The following is an 18,162-nucleotide window of genomic DNA, read 5'->3' as shown; positions in this document are numbered from 1 at the left end:
ACAAAAAGAAACCGCGTAATTCTCAAAGCACCTGCAGAGGGTACAAAGGGCTAACTAACTGCACTGCCAAGCTAATAGCATCTCAGTGCGCCAGAGCTATTTGCACTTATAGAAATTAGGTAATATGCATACATTTGACACAAAATTGCCCCCTTTCTATGCGAATGAGCCTCATTGCAAAAAATAAAAAGTCCAATTCACAAACACCAGTGCTAACAACCACACACAGAGGGAAGATTATTAGCGTCTTCAGAGAGTTGGTGGTAAGTGAAGCGTATTTATAAGGGGTGTCATGCCAGACTTTTCAATGAGCATAGCAGTAGTGACTGTAGCCAGGCGAAGGCACCGTCATGCCAGGCATGCTAGTGAGCAAATATTTCGCAGGAAAAATCACTTTTTGACTTAACGGAGACCGAAATCATTCGCAGATACCGGTTGCCAAGTCTAACAACTCTTGTTACTACACTTGATGACATCAAGGATGACACCGAACCTGCCAACTGTGTTCTTGGCACAAAGTCACGATTTATATTTTGCCACATGGATAATTGCAATCAGACGCAAAACAAGGGCAAATTGCACTCAGCTGCGAAACTTTATGAGCGTGTTTGTGTTGTAACATCATTTGCGCAATTATCTTTTGTGAATCGGGCCTTGAGACAGGGCAGCAGTTGCAAGTGACGCATAATTCATGGCGCTATCGGCGGCCACATTCTATTCTTTGTGAATTTGCCTGTCAACACAGAGCGAATCCTAGAAAAACGAGAAACACCCGCAGACAGAAACAGGTGAAAGAGGAGGGGGAGTTAACAGATAATTAGAATAGGTATACTTTCAATTAAATTAAGTTCTCTTTCAAATCAAACATCCCAAGATATGAGTGGAAAGGATCGTTCTTGAATGTAGCTTAACCATGTCATGCGATATGCTACTTCAGTACACGCTAACAACAAATATTACTGGGACCACTAGAGAAAATTGCAGATGAACATTTAATTTCCAGGAATTCACATTATAGACACTACCACTGACTAGCCCTGTAACAAACGGTAAAAAATTTCAAACACTGGCCATACACGGTCCAGCCATAAACTAGGTTTATACCTAGTCTTGTTCATATGCTATTTGCATCACTCAACCGAATCCTATGGTGCCGAGTTTGGTGAGGGATATAATTCCTTTATATTGTTTACTTGGAAAATATAATTGAATTGTACACATATACTTAAAAAAATGATTGATTCCACTTAATGTGGGTCATGAGGGGCACTTTCCATTGCTTTCTCTAAAGTAACGTTAATGTGACCTGCAACAGCCTTTGAAATTTACTACTCCCGTATAATTGTAAGTGGCTTTTGAATAGACGGTCTCTGCTTAAGTGACCATTAAAGCGCCGAGCTCTGGGTTCATTAGTGTCTCTGTGCCCTAATCAGAGGCAGTCCAACACAACGCCATCACCTGTAGATGTGTATGGCTTCAACAGCCCATACACATGAATTCAGGCCTTGATATGACTGGGCCTTATTGGAAGCATGTGGGCCCATAAACACTGTGTTCTCTGGTCTATGTGCTGTTCAACACCTCCGGTCAGGCCTTCTTTGCCATATACAACAAAGCAGTTCACACTATAGAAAATCCAGTCTGAAAGACCCACTTTAAAGTAAAAGTAAACACATGGTAAAATACAGTTAGGAGGATAGATTATAACATAAACTAACGATTCAAGTGACTGATTGAAAATAAAGAGCTCATACACCTAAGACATTCTCTGAAAGTCATTTTTAGGAGAAATCGCCCAGTCATCGGGGAGTTTCATAAATACCACCACCGAAACCATTTCAAACCACTCAGAGAAATCCCCCAGATTGCTTGCATAAATGCTCCGATGTCATGTGTGGTCAGCATACAGCAAGTAAAACTTCGAGCAAGGCATGGCAGGCCATTAAGTCAACTGCTTTTTTCTTCTACACCATTTTCTTGAGCTAAAGTTCATAGTCTAATTTGTACTCATCGCCTTTTGACACACTTTCCACCATTTTGTCTGCAGAAGTTGATTTCAGCACACACTTTATCCCTTTTGTACTGAGGTGCGATGCCAATGGAGTTTCTCAGCACTGAGCCTATGTGATGGTTAGTGGTTTTCCAGCAGACTATATGGCAGTCTCTGAATGGTATTAAACAATAATACAAAAACCCTAAAATCTCTCTCATAAACGCTCAACTGTGCCGGAAACTTGTTTTTACAGGCTTTCAATATTGCAAGCCACAAACTAGAGCTGGGCAATATATTGATATCATATCAATATCGTGATATAAGACTAGATATCATCTGAGATTTTGGATATCGTAATATCGTGATATGATATAAGTGATGTCTTTTCCTTTTTTTAAAAGCTGCATGACAGTAAAGAGATGCAATTATCTGAACTTAGACTGTTCTAGCTGGGCGGCACAGTGGCACCATGGTGGTTAGTGCTGTCGCCTCACAGCAAGAAGGTCCTGCGTTTGAGCCCCGGGGTAGACCAACCTTGGGGATTGTCCCGGGTCATCCTCTGCGTGGAGTTTGCATGTTCTCCCCGTGTCCGCGTGGGTTTCCTCCAGGTGATCCGGTTTCCTCCCACAGTCCAAAGACATGTGGGTCAGGTGAATCGGCCGTACTAAATTGTCTCTAGGTGTGAATGTATGTGTGTGTGTGTGTGTATACGTTTATATATATATATATATATATATATATATATATATATATATATATATATATATATATATCCAGTGACTCAAGTAATTCTTTAATAGACAGCACAAGCCTGTTTCATGCTATATGCAATCATCAGCTGTCACTAGAGCCAAACGGCAAAGAACATAACATATAACAACTGACACATTTGACACACTGTCTCGCCGTGCACAACGTCCAATGGAGAAGGGGGAGGTGCCGCCATTCAAATACATGTCATCGCTAACCATCCAGTTGGAGGGGGAGGTTGCATACAAAGGTAAAGGCATTTGTTTATTTACAATTACAAAATAGATGCTTATATCTGTGTCTGCAACTGCTGGCCAATTCATTCCTGTTATTCAATGTTGACATTTCTGGTTTGCAAATGATAAAATACTTTTCAGTTAGACACAGATTATACATTTTGCTACCGGTTGAATATGCTTTCTTTTTTGAGAGAATTTTCCAGGTGGTTGAGACAAAGGCCATTAACTTTGTATGCAACCTCCCCCTCCCCCTCCTACTGGACGGTTAGCGATCACATGTATTTGAATGGAGGCACCTCCCCCTTCCCCATTGGACATTGTACACGTGATGTGCACAGCGAGAAAGTTATATATATATGTTATGTTCTTTGCCGTTTGGCTCTAGTGACTGCTGATTAGTGCACGTAGCATGAAACAGGCTTGTAATGTATTAAATTACTTGAATCACTGGATTATTTTGCTCCTTGTTTGTTGAGCACTTTCCCTACTGTTGCAGGTTTCATTTAATGAAGTTATATAACTTCACAATATCCACTGCAGGGACTATATATTACTATTAAAAAAAAACATGGTGATGGTGGTCATGTGGCTCGGGTCCTGGGCTGTTCTGTTGCCGTCTGGGCACTGCTTGGCATCCTCCTCATCATATTCTTCATATATTTTATAATTCCATTATAATTTGGTTATCCTCTTTCAATGTTGTATTCTGTAAGTTGTGTAAACACAACATCCATTGCACGTTGTCCGTCTTGGGAGAGAGATCCCTCCTCTGTTGCTCTCCCTGAGGTTTCACCTATTTTTTCTCACTGTTAAAGGTTTTTTTTTTAGGGAGTTGTTCCTTATCCTATGCGAAGGTCTAAGGACAGGATGTTGTGTTGCTGTAAAGCCCCCTGAGGCAAATTTGTAAATTGTGATATTGAGCGCTACAAATAAAACTGACTTGACTTACATTATTTGTCTCTACCTGTGTGGACATTATATCCACATTACTAATGAGTGTTTATCAAAAATGCCATTGTGTAAATATTTTGTGAGAGCACCAATAGTCATCTCTACAATATTGTCACAATATGGAAATCGAGGTATATATTGTCATTTGATTTTGTCCATATCGCCCAGCCCTACAACAAACTCAACACGTGTATTTACATTACGTTTTCTATGCTTAACTGATTATTTTCTTTGTGCACTCATTCTCACAACAACCCAAAAGATATATAAATTATCCAAAGAAAAATCTGAATAACTTTTAATACAGTTAAAAAAAAAAGACATAATAAAACACCTCACTCGCAGCATCCTATAACTGCTAGGCAGATGAAACTACATTCAATTTAAGACAGCCTATAAACGGCTATGTTAAAATAACATTGTGTTATCACAGCTGATGGGAAACCTCTATACCCATCACATCTGTGTACGCTTTCATGTGGACAATTATTTCTTGGAAATTTGACTGGGTTTATGCTGCCACTCATCGCACGACAACCATGACATCCACGCAAGGGTGCCGCCAGGGATTTTGCGCCCCTATAAAGAATATGACTGAGCGCCCTTTATTTATTTAACTAATCAAATTATTATTCTATTCTTTTCCTGACTTCTCCAAACATTAAACCCCTCCCTCTACCTTCATCCCATGCTACCAGCTTGCCCAGCAATCCCCTCATCAACAGCTTCTCCAACAAGGGACCCGTCTTCTTAGTTTGACAAATGTACATATAAAATGCTCTGAACAAAAAGGAATGTGATACCACCATAGCCCAGATTGAACCTGTGGGCTCTTTCCTGTGGATCTCTCCTTCCTGTGGATCGCAAATCAGAGAGGTCTTCGACAAGATCTGGCCATATGCCATTGGGTAATCGGGTGGGATAAGGGGAAAAACTAGAAATAAATTTATTAAAAAAATGTTTTTGAGCACCATTGTGGCGCCCCCTCTAGTCTGGCGCCCTTAGAGTCTTCTTAACATTATACCCACTTACGGCGCCACTGCATCCACGGCAGCCGAGAAAATTCAGTGTTAACCCTGTGTTAGGCATTAGTAGGCAGGCCGACCACTTACGGCGAATACCCGCCCACTAATTCCCCCACCAAAGGTGAAATGTGAAAATGAAGTTTTCATTTTCAGTGCAAACAAAAACACATAGGTGCAACAAACAATGCACTTTACTGTCCCACAGAATGAAAGCTTCTCAAAATAATAATCTGTCGCCCTGTCTCATAATAAATCCATGCAGGAGGGGCGCAGCACTGTTGACGCAGATGACTTGCATCAAATTCAGTATTTGTTTCCCCCTTAGACTGCCTTATATTCCACACAACTGTTTGGTCCAACAAGTTGAAAGGTGATAAATCGCGGGACGAGACTAGTCGTATTTTCATACCGCATGCTTTTTAAAGAACCACCACAGTGAAGCTGACTATTTGTAACAGAAGGCTGTGGCGAGTTTAACACTACGATGTCAAAACGGGGAAGAATTTCACCGCCATTCCCCCCCGATTGACAACATACCTTACCACCCTCACCCACAAATAGAGCATTTCTAGGAGAAACAATGAAGGTGACTGCTGCTACAGTCTTTGCAGATGTCTTACCATGAGACATCAGCCCATCAGTATTACTGCAGGAGTTTTTAAAAGTTTAATCAAGGGAGCGAAAATACCTGCAGCATAGGTATAAACAGTTGTACCGTGTCATATGTAAACTGCATCAAATCTAAGAAAAGCTTGTGTTTACTAAGTGGGGAAGCCTATTTGTGTGTGTGTGTGTGTGTGTGTGTGTGTGTGTGTGTGTGTGTGTGTGTGTGCGTGTTTGTATCAACAATACCTCTATGCATGACTCTCCGTGAGTGCATATGCTCCAGTGCACTACAGAGCTGGACAAAATACTTCCACACCGTTCTCTCTGGGATCAGCCTCCTCTGCTTTTTAAAGTGCTGCAACACACACACACACACACACACACACACACACACACACACACACACACACACACACACACACACACACACACACACACACACACACACAAGATAAAGAATCAAAACAACATATGTGAACCTGGAAGGAAGGAACAAACCCTTTAATAGACGCAGCAATAGGCCCATTGAGGCGGAGGGTATCATTTTGAGAAAAGTAGGAACAATGGTTAGTGAGTTTATGTGTGTGTGTGGGAGTGCACAGCATCAATCCCCTGCCCCTCTCTCCACAGTACCAAGACTCCTCTGTTAATGGAACCCAGACCTCTTTCTCCTCCCAATCTCTTCTTACCCTAACCAAGCCAGCGTCTCATTTTCACTATGCCCTGCAATGGAAAGCACATGCACTTTCAGGAGCGGGAAAAAGAAATTTGTGGTTCCTTCCAAAACTCTCCCATCTGGCCCATGGCTCTTTTTTGCTGGGCGCGGGCGGGGTGGGGGTTGAGAAGTAAGTAAGTTGTTCTGGATCATCAAGACTGTGGTCCCTTCTCAGAGAAGCCACAGCGATGACAGTGTTGACTCAAGACATCACAGCAGATCGATCAACAATGACAAGAAGCAACAGCTAACTGGTGACAGGGACTCCTTTGACAAGACCCCAGAAAGAACACAAAAAATAGCAAAGAGGTTTGGTAAGAAGCAGGATTTTCGGGCCTGGGTGGTGGCTCCCTGAACTGAGGCGGGGAACATAAATTCACTGCAGTGTCAAGAGAATGCATGGCTCTCTCTCTAACCTTTCCTACGTTAACCGCTCTTGTATAAAAAATATTTTAGAAGTAAACGCTTTAAAGTAAAGCTATTGCAATATGCACTGGTCAAGGATAAGACATAGTGACAGTCCTCCTCTGGTTCAATTTGCTCACGATCAAAGCCACTGTACAATACCTGAACTTGTGCCAATTAAAAATCACCATCGGTGAAATGTAACACCAGTATTATAACTGAAACTGTATTAGTATTATGCATTGACCATGCAGTAAGATTTATCTAGATCTGCTTAATATCATGCCCCACAACAGCTTATGTCATACCCTCAACATGGGATTACCTAAATATCCATTCATATACCCATCATGTAAATATCCATCCATTATCTGAACCGCTTATCCTGCTCTCAGGGTCACGGAGATGCTGGAGCCTATCCCAGCAGTCACTGGGCAGCAGGCAGGGAGACACCCTGGACAGGCCACCAGGCCATCACACGGGGCTCTCTCTCTCTCTCACTGACACACACACACACACACACACAATTTTGTACAGCCTATTCACCTGCCCTACATGTCCTTGGACTGTGGGAGGAAACCAGCAAACCGAAGCACCCGGAGGAAACCCACGCAGACATGAACTCCACACAGAGGACAACCCGGGACGACCCCCAAGGCTGGACTACCCTTGGGCTCGAACCCAGAACCTTCTTGCTGTGAGGCGACCGCGCTAACCACTGCGCCACCGTGCCACCCCCATTCATATACACTCACCGGCCACTTTATTAGGCACACCTGTCCAACTGCTCGTTAATGCAAATTTCTAATCAGCCAATCACATGGCAGCAACTCAATGCATTTAGGCATGTAGACATGGTCAAGACGATCTGCTGCAGTTCAAACCGAGCATCAGAATGGGGAAGAAAGGTGATTTAAGTGACTTTGAACGTGGCATGGTTGTTGGTGCCAGACGGGCTGGTCTGAGTATTTCAGAAACTGCTGATCTACTGGGATTTTCACGCACAACCATCTCTAGGGTTTACAGAGAATGGTCCGAAAAAGAGAAAATATCCAGTGAGCGGCAGTTCTGTGGGCGAAAATGCCTTGTTGATGCCAGAGGTCAGAGGAGAATGGCCAGACTGGTTCGAGCTGATAGAAAGGCAACAGTAACTCAAATAACCACTCATTACAACCGAGATATGCAGAAGAGCATCTCTGAATGCACAACACGTCGAACCTTGAGGCAGATGGGCTACAGCAGCAAAAGACCACACCGGGTGCCAATCCTGTCAGCTACGAACAGGAAACTGAGGCTACAATTTGCACTGGCTCACCAAAATTGGACAATAGAAGATTGGAAAAACGTTGCCTGGTCTGATGAGTCTCGATTTCTAATGCGACATTCGGATGGTAGGGTCAGAGTTTGGCGTCAACAACATGAAAGCATGGATCCATCCTGCCTTGTATCAACGGTTCAGGCTGGTGGTGGTGGTGTAATGGTGTGGGGGATATTTTCTTGGCACACTTTGCGCCCCTTAGTACCAATTGAGCATCGTGTCAACGCCACAGCCTACCTGAGTATTGTTGCTGACCATGTCCATCCTTTTATGACCACAGTGTTCCCATCTTCTGATGGCTACTTCCAGCAGGATAACGCGCCATGTCATAAAGCTCGAATCATCTCAGACTGGTTTCTTGAACATGACAATGAGTTCACTGTACTCAAATGGCCTCCACAGTCACCAGATCTCAATCCAATAGAGCACCTTTGGGATGTGGTGGACCGGGAGATTCGTATCATGGATGTGCAGCCGACAAATCTGCAGCAACTGCGTGATGCTATCATGTCAATATGGACCAAACTCTCTGAGGAATGTTTCCAGTACCTTGTTGAATCTATGCCACGAAGGATTAAGGCAGTTCTGAAGGCAAAAGGGGGTCCAGCCCGGTACTAGCAAGGTGTACCTAATAAAGTGGCCAGTGAGTGTATAAATTAATTAAATATCCATTTTGGCAAAAAAAAAAAAAATCATTTTATGTTCCTTAGTCAATCAAAACATTTAAATTGCACCCAAAAAAAAGCATAACTGCATATTCCAAAATATTGCTGCTTCATTAAAAGGCTCAAATACAATATAGAATGGTCACTTTCATGTCAGCAATCATGGTGCAATGTCTCAATCTGCTATGAAACAGTCCAATCCATCTTAAGAGTATTCACTAAAAATGCAAAACAGTGCAACAGAAAAATGTCCCTGAAACATAATAAACTGAGTTGATGTCATTAAAATGTCAAGAAATGAATCAACATCTTTATGGTATTATATTAAGTTATTCAGCAGCTTTGATCTTTTTTATTTTGTCTCAATTTCTTCATATTTTGTGCCACTATAACCTATCCCCTAAACTGAGGTCAGGTCCAGGATGGAGAGATGCCAGGACTGCTGAGGAGCTGGCCTTTTAAGTTTTCAGAACACCCTAAACCTACTGCTGAGTGTCTCTGGGTCATCAGTCTTGAAGTGCCTTGGCGAGAGAGACAGAGATACAGGCGGAGAGAGAGAGAGAGAGAGAGAGAGAGAGAGAGAGAGAGAGAGAGAGAGAGAGAGAGAGAGAGAGAGAGAGAGAGAGAGAGAGAGAGAGAGAGAGAGCAAGAGCGAGAGAGAGCAAGAGCGAGAGACACCTTGGCCCACATCCAAACAAAGCCTCACTGAGGAACCATTCTTCCCTTGCCCTCCATTTCCATATCAGAGGACTGTTTGATGTCAATGGGGGAGCACGTAGACACCCGCCATCACCACCACCCTCTCTTTCTTGCCTTTAACAGCAAACACTGCACATGCAATATTCTGTAAGTGCATGCAAATCAAGGACCATTTGATTTCATTTGAATTCTGAGATGGTCAGAGAAGGAGAGTAATAGAGGAGGGTGGAGGAAGGGTCGGCAGAAGGAGAGTGGAGTGGAGGATGAGAAATCAAAAAGAATAAAAAATGTTAAATTCATGCGGGGGGGGTCTGTTTTACATATGGCGCACTGTACGAGTGTTTACTTCACAATACAGCCCTAGGAGGGGGGCTAAGTCCTAGCGCGTACCTCTGGACTGCCACTGCTTAATTAGAAAAACAAATCATTTAGAACTGTGCAGGAGACGAATGGTGTGGAGCAGAAGGGTGTGTGTGTGTGTGTGTGTGTGTGTGTTGGCAGCAGCCATAAGGAGTTGATACAGTCTGAATACTTCCAGCATCCTCGGTAGCTCAGCTAGAAAGCAGTGACACTTGGTGGTTCGTTATCATGCCTCTTAAGTCTGCCATGTTATGCTTGTGTGCACCATCTCTTACTTGTGTGTGCAAAACTGACTGCAAAAACTTTGCTTATATGTGCATGTGATGATGTGTGTGTGTGTGTGTGTGTGGGGGGGTATGAGTAGATATATATATATATAATATATATATATAAATCTATATATGTGTGTGTTTGTGTGTGTGTGTGTGTATAAGTGCATGTGTGTGCATTTGTGTGTGCAAAGCCTGCCATGTTCAATCTCTCGTACCACTAATCCTCACTGCTCCTAATTTGCTGCGTTGAACTGTGCAGACGTGGGGCTGCTGAGTATGACTGGGAACGGCTTGTCGAGCACAGCCAATACAACGCTGTGGCATGATTTATGCATGGGAGAGACCAGACTTTTTTCTTCTTCTTTTTTTTTTACACACACAACACTAATTTGCTGTACTGGCAAGTTGTGAATAACTGGGGTTTCTGGTCCAACTTCCAAAGATGCATAAGGGGTGGGTGAGCTTGAGAGGGTATCTTAAGGAATCTCTGAGAACTTTTGAAACCAAGTAGTTTCTTTAGAATCAAACTCAGTGACAGTATCCTTTAATGCATAATCCTTATCATGAGATGCTGTATCTACCAAATAACCACGATCTTCTGCCAACTTGTCCTGGACACAGGGCCATTTGGGGGTGCTAGTATAGTGCTTATGTAATGGCATTCCCACTGACCCACTCAGGACAACAAGCGAGAACCAAGGAACGATAAGTAGCTCTGGAGCACAGTGCTCGATGAAAATTAGATATATATCAAAGTAATGTAGGACAGCCCAACCATAGGCTTATGTTCCACTGATTTTTAAGTTGCATTTTATGACTGACAGCCGTTCCAAGGACTGATGGGTCAAAAAACCCAGACAGTGGTTGAATAAATAGCTTTGTGTTTGGAAATGTTTGGTCTCCAGATTCATCTGGGACTCAGCACTACAACTGCCATCTCTTAAAATGCTGCATAAGTTTAAACAAATGGACAGCTAGAATCAGCTACAGACAGTGTACAGCTTCATCATATTTATAAATATACAATGAAAATAACCAGTTTAACAGTATTTCCAGATACTTCAGCCACTGACTGCACAAAAACAACTGTAGATGGCATGGCTGATACCCAAAATCACGCTTCCATTGTTGAGAATGATGTGTCTGAATAACACCCCAAGAATCCAGTTCAACTAATCCACTGCTCATCTAGGTGTACATCTTTAGCTGCTGGAGAGTTCAAATGGTTGCGAGGTGTGCGGTTGGCCCTTGTACGGTGTCCCTTACCTTTATCATACGTGAGAGATCTCCGGCGTCGGCGAGCTCCAGTACGATGTTCAACTCGTTCTCCTCAATAAAAGATGCATGGTACTTTATCACATTGGGGTGGTTCAATTGCTGTGGAAGCAAAAAGGTGAGGGGGTCATGAAAAAGGAAGTAAAAGAGAGATTATGAGCTATGGCAGTTTAAACACTGACAGGTCTCTGTAGGCCACCACCACCTAAACTAAGTTACCATGATCCCTTATACAATATACAGAAGGCAGCTGATTCTTGTGTGTGCTGCAAAGTACAGGCTGCCACTTGTACACAATGATAGTGATGGCACAGGATTTTCCAACTGTGTCCTTTTTTAATGATGCGATATTTTATTGCAGAGTTGTGGACTCGAGTCACATGACTTGGACTCGAGTGCGACTCGAGTCACAAATTTGATGACTTGCGACTTGACTTGCCAAAATGAAAATTACTTGAGACTTGACTTGAGACTTGACATCGATGACTTGGACTTGAGCTGGATGACTCGAGAGAATTGTTTGAGTGTTTTCTCAATGTTTATGCGGGATGCACCTCTCTCGTATTTTATTTTGTAATCATTCTTCATTTCCAGTGCGCACACAATTACCTACGCACACACATCGCGTAGGGCCAATCAAACGTTTAGATGGGCGGGAAAACAAACATACTCAAATCTAATTGGAGGTACCATCATGCTACTCAAAAACTAACATCAGCTCTACTCAACATGAGTGTGGAGAGTTTGCAATCATGGCAGGTGCAGCTGCTGCTGGAACGATTCCAAAAATAATTATTTACGGCTATAAGAACTTCGAAGTTGTTGGGAAGAAAAGGACTGCTGTTTGTAAAACATGTGCAGCAGAATTATCAGATGGGATTTCAACAACGTCGAACTTTGTGCGTCATCTGAAAAGCCACAAAGAGAAGTAAATTTGTTTGCTAGCCTACAGGTACAGTAGCGTGTGAGTGGTCAGACACACACAGACCCAATCTGCCCGTTTCGAATACGCCAGGCTGTATCGCCCAAACATCGTCCCAATCTCATCTCAACAATACAATTGAACGTACTGTTCTGTTTCAGAACACCTATCAGCGAATATTCAATTATGTTGGCCCAGTGGGCAAACGATGTCTGGGCGATGTAGCAGTCACCGGAATGAATTAGCATACCCCCTGTTGCCCCCTGATAATTAGCTAATCAAACACTGTTTCAGTGCATGGTTTCACGTATCATACTATAATATAATATGATATAGTTTTAAATATGTGTAATATAATGCGGTTCTCGAGAAAATCAGCCCATTCCGAACGGGCACTGAACTAGTGGTATTCAATCGTGATTATGTTTACACTGTTTTTAATTGAGCATTTAGACTTGATGCTCCGAATTATGTGCTGCCGAGGGACTACAGATGCAAATTAGCTTATAGTTAATTCTGGTGCAATATATTTATTGTGTATTGTCCCTGTCAAATAAACAAATAAATAAAAAATATTAAAGTATCTCCATGATTCAAATTAATCTAGTTATATAATGTCTTTGGAAAGATTTTTCTCCATTGAATTATAAACATTTATAAATACATTTACTTGTTTCATGAAACCAAAATTAATACCTTTAATTTCCTATATTACAACACTTTTTGTATGGCACAATGGCAATTGAAATAATGCTCAGAGCATGACACACAGTGCACTGCACCCAATATGAAACATAGCCTACTAAGCATAGGCTTAGATTAGAGCCATGGGGTAGTAGGTTATTCCACAAAGCTGGCTAACTAAGTAAGCCTCACTTCTGCGCAGAGTGAACCCCGGAACAGCTCTTTTTACTTCAATCCATGTTCCAGATCTGAAAGGTTTCCAGGGGTTACTTTGCGCAGATGTCAGGCATACTCAGTTAGCCAGCTTTGTGAAATACTCCCTTGTGTCTAGTCCAGTGGTTCTAAAACCTCCATGGCTGTGACCAAAAACGCACCCCTATATATTTTAATGTACGCTTATTAAGTACACATCGTCACAAACATCGGTACTTAATAAGCGTACATAAGTAGGGTGCGCCTTTCGTCACACACAGCCCATGTATTTATTGAATTACACCAACAGCACCCCTGATTCCACTAATCTAGGGAGTCAAATAATTAAAGGTAGAGAAGGCGATTTTTTTCAGAAGCACTTTTTGTTATATTTTTGCAATTCTCTTTACATCCCGACAGCAATCAATAAATAAAATGCTCTGACACTAAATTAAAAAAATAAAAAGAGTAATCTGTGGAAGTCGCAGGACCGTTATAAACCCATCCAATCATTCTAAGGTGTCCGGTTAAAATGATTGGATGGCCTACCTGCCTGTCAACCTATCTCCAGCAGTATGCTAGTCAGGCAGTGCGTGTTTGCGTGTTTTGGAGGAGTGGCTTTGGAGGGAGGCGATAAAGTCCTAGCCAACTTGATATTTTGCAAGTGCAATGAATTGTAGGTCGAACTAGACAAGCAGAGAGAGTGTTTGTTTATTGTGTATTGGAATGAGCAATATGTTTTGTATAGTTATTAAGAGTTGTGCGCTCATTTGTGATTTAGAGTGTGCCTTTTATTATTTCTTAAATGTAAAACAAAATCCAACTGTTGTCCAAATTTGAACACAATAAAATAACAATTATTTCTAACATTATCTGTGGTTTATTTATGTACTATTGTAATGAAACAATTTAATATTACCTGAATTTTAAAAAAATGTGTTAAATTGGTATAAAACACCCTACATTTGAGACTTGATGACTTGACACCTGAAATTAGGGACTTGTGACTTGGCTTGACCTGAGCTCGGTGACTTGGGACTTGACTTGAGACTTGCCCTTCATGACTTGGGACTTGACTTGAGACTCGAAGGTTAAGACTTGAGACTTACTTATGACTTGCATAACAGTGACTTGGTCACAACTCTATTGACATTCTATCTACACTTGCTAATAGGGTCAAATACAGAACAGTGTCCCAAGACCAAGTAGGGACCCAGTCCTGCCAACATGGCTGCTCCAGTTGAATGAGTCCCCCCCCCCCTTTTCGCCTCAATTGTACTTGGCCAATTACCCCACTCTTCCGAGCTGTCCCGGTCACTGCTCCACCCCTCTGCGGACCCGGGGAGGGCTGCAGACTACCACGTGCCTCCTCCCATACATGTGGAGTCGCCAGCCGCTTCTTTTCACCTGACAGTGCGGAGTCTCGCCAGGGGGGCGTAGCGCGTGGGAGGATCATGCTATTCCCCCCAGCCCCCCCCCCCCGAACAGGCGCCCCAACCGACCAGAGGAGGCGCTAGTGCAGTGACCAGGACACATACCCACATCCGGCTTCCCACCCGCAGACATGGCCAATTGTGCCTGTAGGGACGCCTGACCAAGCTGGCGGTAAAACAGGGATTCGAACCAGTGATCCCCGTGTTGGTAGGCAACGGGATCGATCACAACGCTACCCAGACGCCCATGAATCACAGTCTCTCTAGGCAAACCTGTGACCCAGCTTTTCTTTAATTTGATGATCCCAGGTTATGAGGATTAGCTGAAACACATAATTAATTTTAAGAAAAGCTGATGCTGTAGATTAACTCAACATCCAACCGTGCTGCCTTTATTTATTTACTCCTGGTTTTCAGTTATGGTTATTTCATTTTGCATGTTGTCTAGCATTTACTAACATTGTGCTATCGCTTCTTGCTCGCACAAAGCTTCACGTGGCATCTCCAAATGATGACAACTGCTGCACGATGACATTAAACATTCATATCAGAATAACTGTGTCCTTTGCAGAGGATAAATAACAAGGAGGTTTATGTCATGAGTTGTGGAAGGCATCCTGTTGGCGAAACCCAATTAAAAAAAGAACAGCTAAATCCTTGCTTGGTAGTCAAGTGTGGCCCTAATGAGATGGTTTTGTCCAGGAGTGTGACAAAGCTCGGTGATATGTCACAACAACCTCTCTGTCTGCGAAGACAACAGCCCATGCCTGACGCACACACTGATGCATTCATACAAGCAGATACACATTCACATGTGTGCACACAGACACACACACAAATGTGGATGTTTGACAGGCTGACATGGCTGGCAGACAGAAAAACAAGCATTCCAGGCTCATCTCTTGGTGAGATTCCTTCCTGTTGGTTGGTCAATAAGGCAGGAACAGCATTCCATGAAATAAACAAAAAGGCTCTATCCATCCAGAGAAGGACATGGGGGGGGGGGGGGTGGGAGGGTGTATAAAGGGAAAGAAACAAATGACACAGTGACACAGACAGGAAAAGGACAGGCAGGGGTAGGGAGGGGGTAAAGGAATAGGGAAGGAATAACGGTGAGTTAAAAAAGGCAAAGAAAGTAGAGGAAAGAGAAGGAAAAGAGAATGAGAATGAGAAAAAGCAAGTCAGAGAGAGCGAGAGACAGAGAGAGAGAGAGAGAGCGCGATGGAGCCACGTGGCGTGGCGGTGTCAGGGGCCGTGATGCGAGCAGATGGGGCAGGGGTCGAGCATGCGAAGTGACATACGTCCTCCACTCCACTCTGCTGTGCTCTTCTCTTCCTCGGCTATGATTAAAGAAATGTTCATGCTCCGGATCACGCCGGGAGAGCACAGTACAGTGCGCTACGCTACGCTACACTCTCCTCTACATCGCCGCCCCTTCCCCCCAGTCCTCTTCCCTCTCTCGGTCCCTCTGTCTTTCACCTCTCCATGTCTCCATCGTCCCCCCCCCCCCCCAATCCTCTCTTGCCAGATGTATTTTTGGCTCAGGATGGCAGTTCGGTGTGGCACCACACATGCCGTAGCAGAGCATGAGAGCCAAAGTGATGACAGCTCTCTCTCCCTCCCTCTGTCTCTCTCCCCCTGCTCTGCTCTCCTTTTCCTATATTGGAACCCCAGGCCCAGGATACAGTGAAACGACAAGATGTGCTCCACACACACATACATGTACGTATTTATGTATGTAAATGACGGGTGCCAAATCATCAAATATGTTTCCAATCCGTCAAAGTCTATTTATCATTGCATCATTCATTACAATGATTGTTACGATTTATGCTGCATAGATGATACATCTCAACTAGTGTATATAATTACACAATCAAACAAGGCTTTGTGGGATGTTACCAAACAAACAATAACTTGGTTTGCTGGAACCAAGCATCTCCCTGCGCTAGAAGCTAAATAAAATCAACCATGGTAGTAAACAGGGCAGGGTTAAATTTCAGAATTGGATTACTTCCAGAAAAGGGTTTGAATTGTTGGCAAGCAGGAATGAAATAGTTGTAATGTGCTTTACATCCCAATCTGGGTTCATCACTACCACTGAAATACAGATAAGTTTTTTTTCCCCTTTCAAATTGCAGCTATAGAGTATGACAAACAGGAAAGGCGCATCGCTTAAGCTTTTATGTGCATCTCATTTCCGCCATCAGTGTGAGCTTATGCCATGTCCTTGCATGTGCAACATACTACATATTTTCTTAAATAAACAAATATCTAAAAATTACCAGGTCTATGAAATTGAGAAGGAAGGAATGAAGTGTTAAAAAAACAAAACAAAACAAAACAAAACAAAACAACAACAGTCAGTATCCTGTATGGCGTATCAGGTTAAATAAGGTTTGTCTGCCAATAAATCACAGCTATGATCTAATCAGACGCAAAACTCAAGACACTCACATTCACTCTCTATCTGGCCTTCCCTCTCACACACTCACAACTGCACAAGAACACACTCACACACACACACACACATACCACCAGGAACAAACACACAGACAAACGCAAACAGACATCATTGTTGCTCTTCACCCCTAATTAGGGTGTATCGTTAGGCTTCAGAATGCACGCTGGGGCCGGTCGTCTAAGTCCACACAAGCCTCAACAAGAATGATTAGACAGTGGTGGGACTTTAAAAATTGTGAAACTGGTAGATTAACATGAAGCAGGCTATTTCTGTGCCAGCATCTCTATCAGGGTTTTTACAAGAAGACAGAGAGACGAAGCAGGGTTCTCTTGCTGAAACCATGACGCCAGAAGAGAAGAACACAGACGAATGAGCGGGGACCTATATAAACAGACAAACAAACAGACGGGCAGACTGTTGAAGGGCCATGAGTGTGTGTGTGCTGATGTCATTCCACTTGATCCATGCCAGTGCGGCTCTCATTATTCTGATTTGGCTGCGTCTCCTGCTGGCCTGTCTAACAGGGGACAAGGCAGAAGGACTCCCTCTCTCACACTCAGTTCTCTTTCATTAGGCTGGTCTGGCAGCGCGGGGCAAAGCGCACCCACCACATTCACAAGCACTCGGCTACATGACACCGCTAGAACCATGCAAAGAAGCAGGCAAAACACCGCGAGAGGAATAGATGGGAGGAAATGGCATGACAACGGGGATAATAACAAAAAAACGGCGACCGGAGAAGACAGTTAAGACACATGTTGAGAGAAATCAAGCGAGAAGGGGGGAGAGAGACGAGGGGAGAGAACGAGTGAGGGAGACGCGGGGAAATGAACGATAAATTCTGGAAGCGAAGGAAAGCAGTCACCTGGCACGGTGACACCTAAACCCCATCTGACCCCTGCTCAGAGGTTACATGCAAAGACGGCTGCAAAGCCCCGTCTTATCCTGTCATATCAATGATCTGCTACTCAGATCAGAGCTTTTTACAGGTCTCACCAGCGTCTGAGTATCGCTGACTGTGATTGGCCCAAACAGCCCCAGGAGACTCTCCGAAGTGTCAAAGTGGAAAGAACTAATTGGTGCTAGTGTTTTCTTGTTTTCTCCCATATATATGTGCATGTGTGTGTGTGTGTGTGTGTGTGTCTTTTTTGTTCCTAGTTATCTTCCTCCTTTGTATCACACAGCAGCTTTACT

At 43.2% G+C, this 18,162-nt stretch overlaps 1 protein-coding gene across 2 annotated transcripts in view; it reads right to left on the bottom strand.

The window, feature by feature from the left end:
* nek7 (NIMA-related kinase 7) overlaps positions 1–18,162 on the bottom strand; it is an 88,568-nt gene that overhangs the window by 39,442 nt on the left and 30,964 nt on the right. For both annotated transcript variants that reach the window (XM_056275977.1, XM_056275978.1), the window contains 2 exons: positions 11,265–11,375; positions 5,811–5,919 (listed from right to left, as the gene is read on the bottom strand). In XM_056275977.1, coding sequence (XP_056131952.1) covers positions 5,811–5,919; positions 11,265–11,375 — 220 coding nt within the window. The remainder of the gene's footprint in view (positions 1–5,810; positions 5,920–11,264; positions 11,376–18,162) is intronic.

The sequence above is a fragment of the Lampris incognitus genome, chromosome 3 (genome assembly GCF_029633865.1).
Source record: "Lampris incognitus isolate fLamInc1 chromosome 3, fLamInc1.hap2, whole genome shotgun sequence".
Lineage (NCBI taxonomy): Eukaryota > Metazoa > Chordata > Actinopteri > Lampriformes > Lampridae > Lampris > Lampris incognitus.
This window is presented reverse-complemented; position numbering and strand designations above follow the sequence as displayed.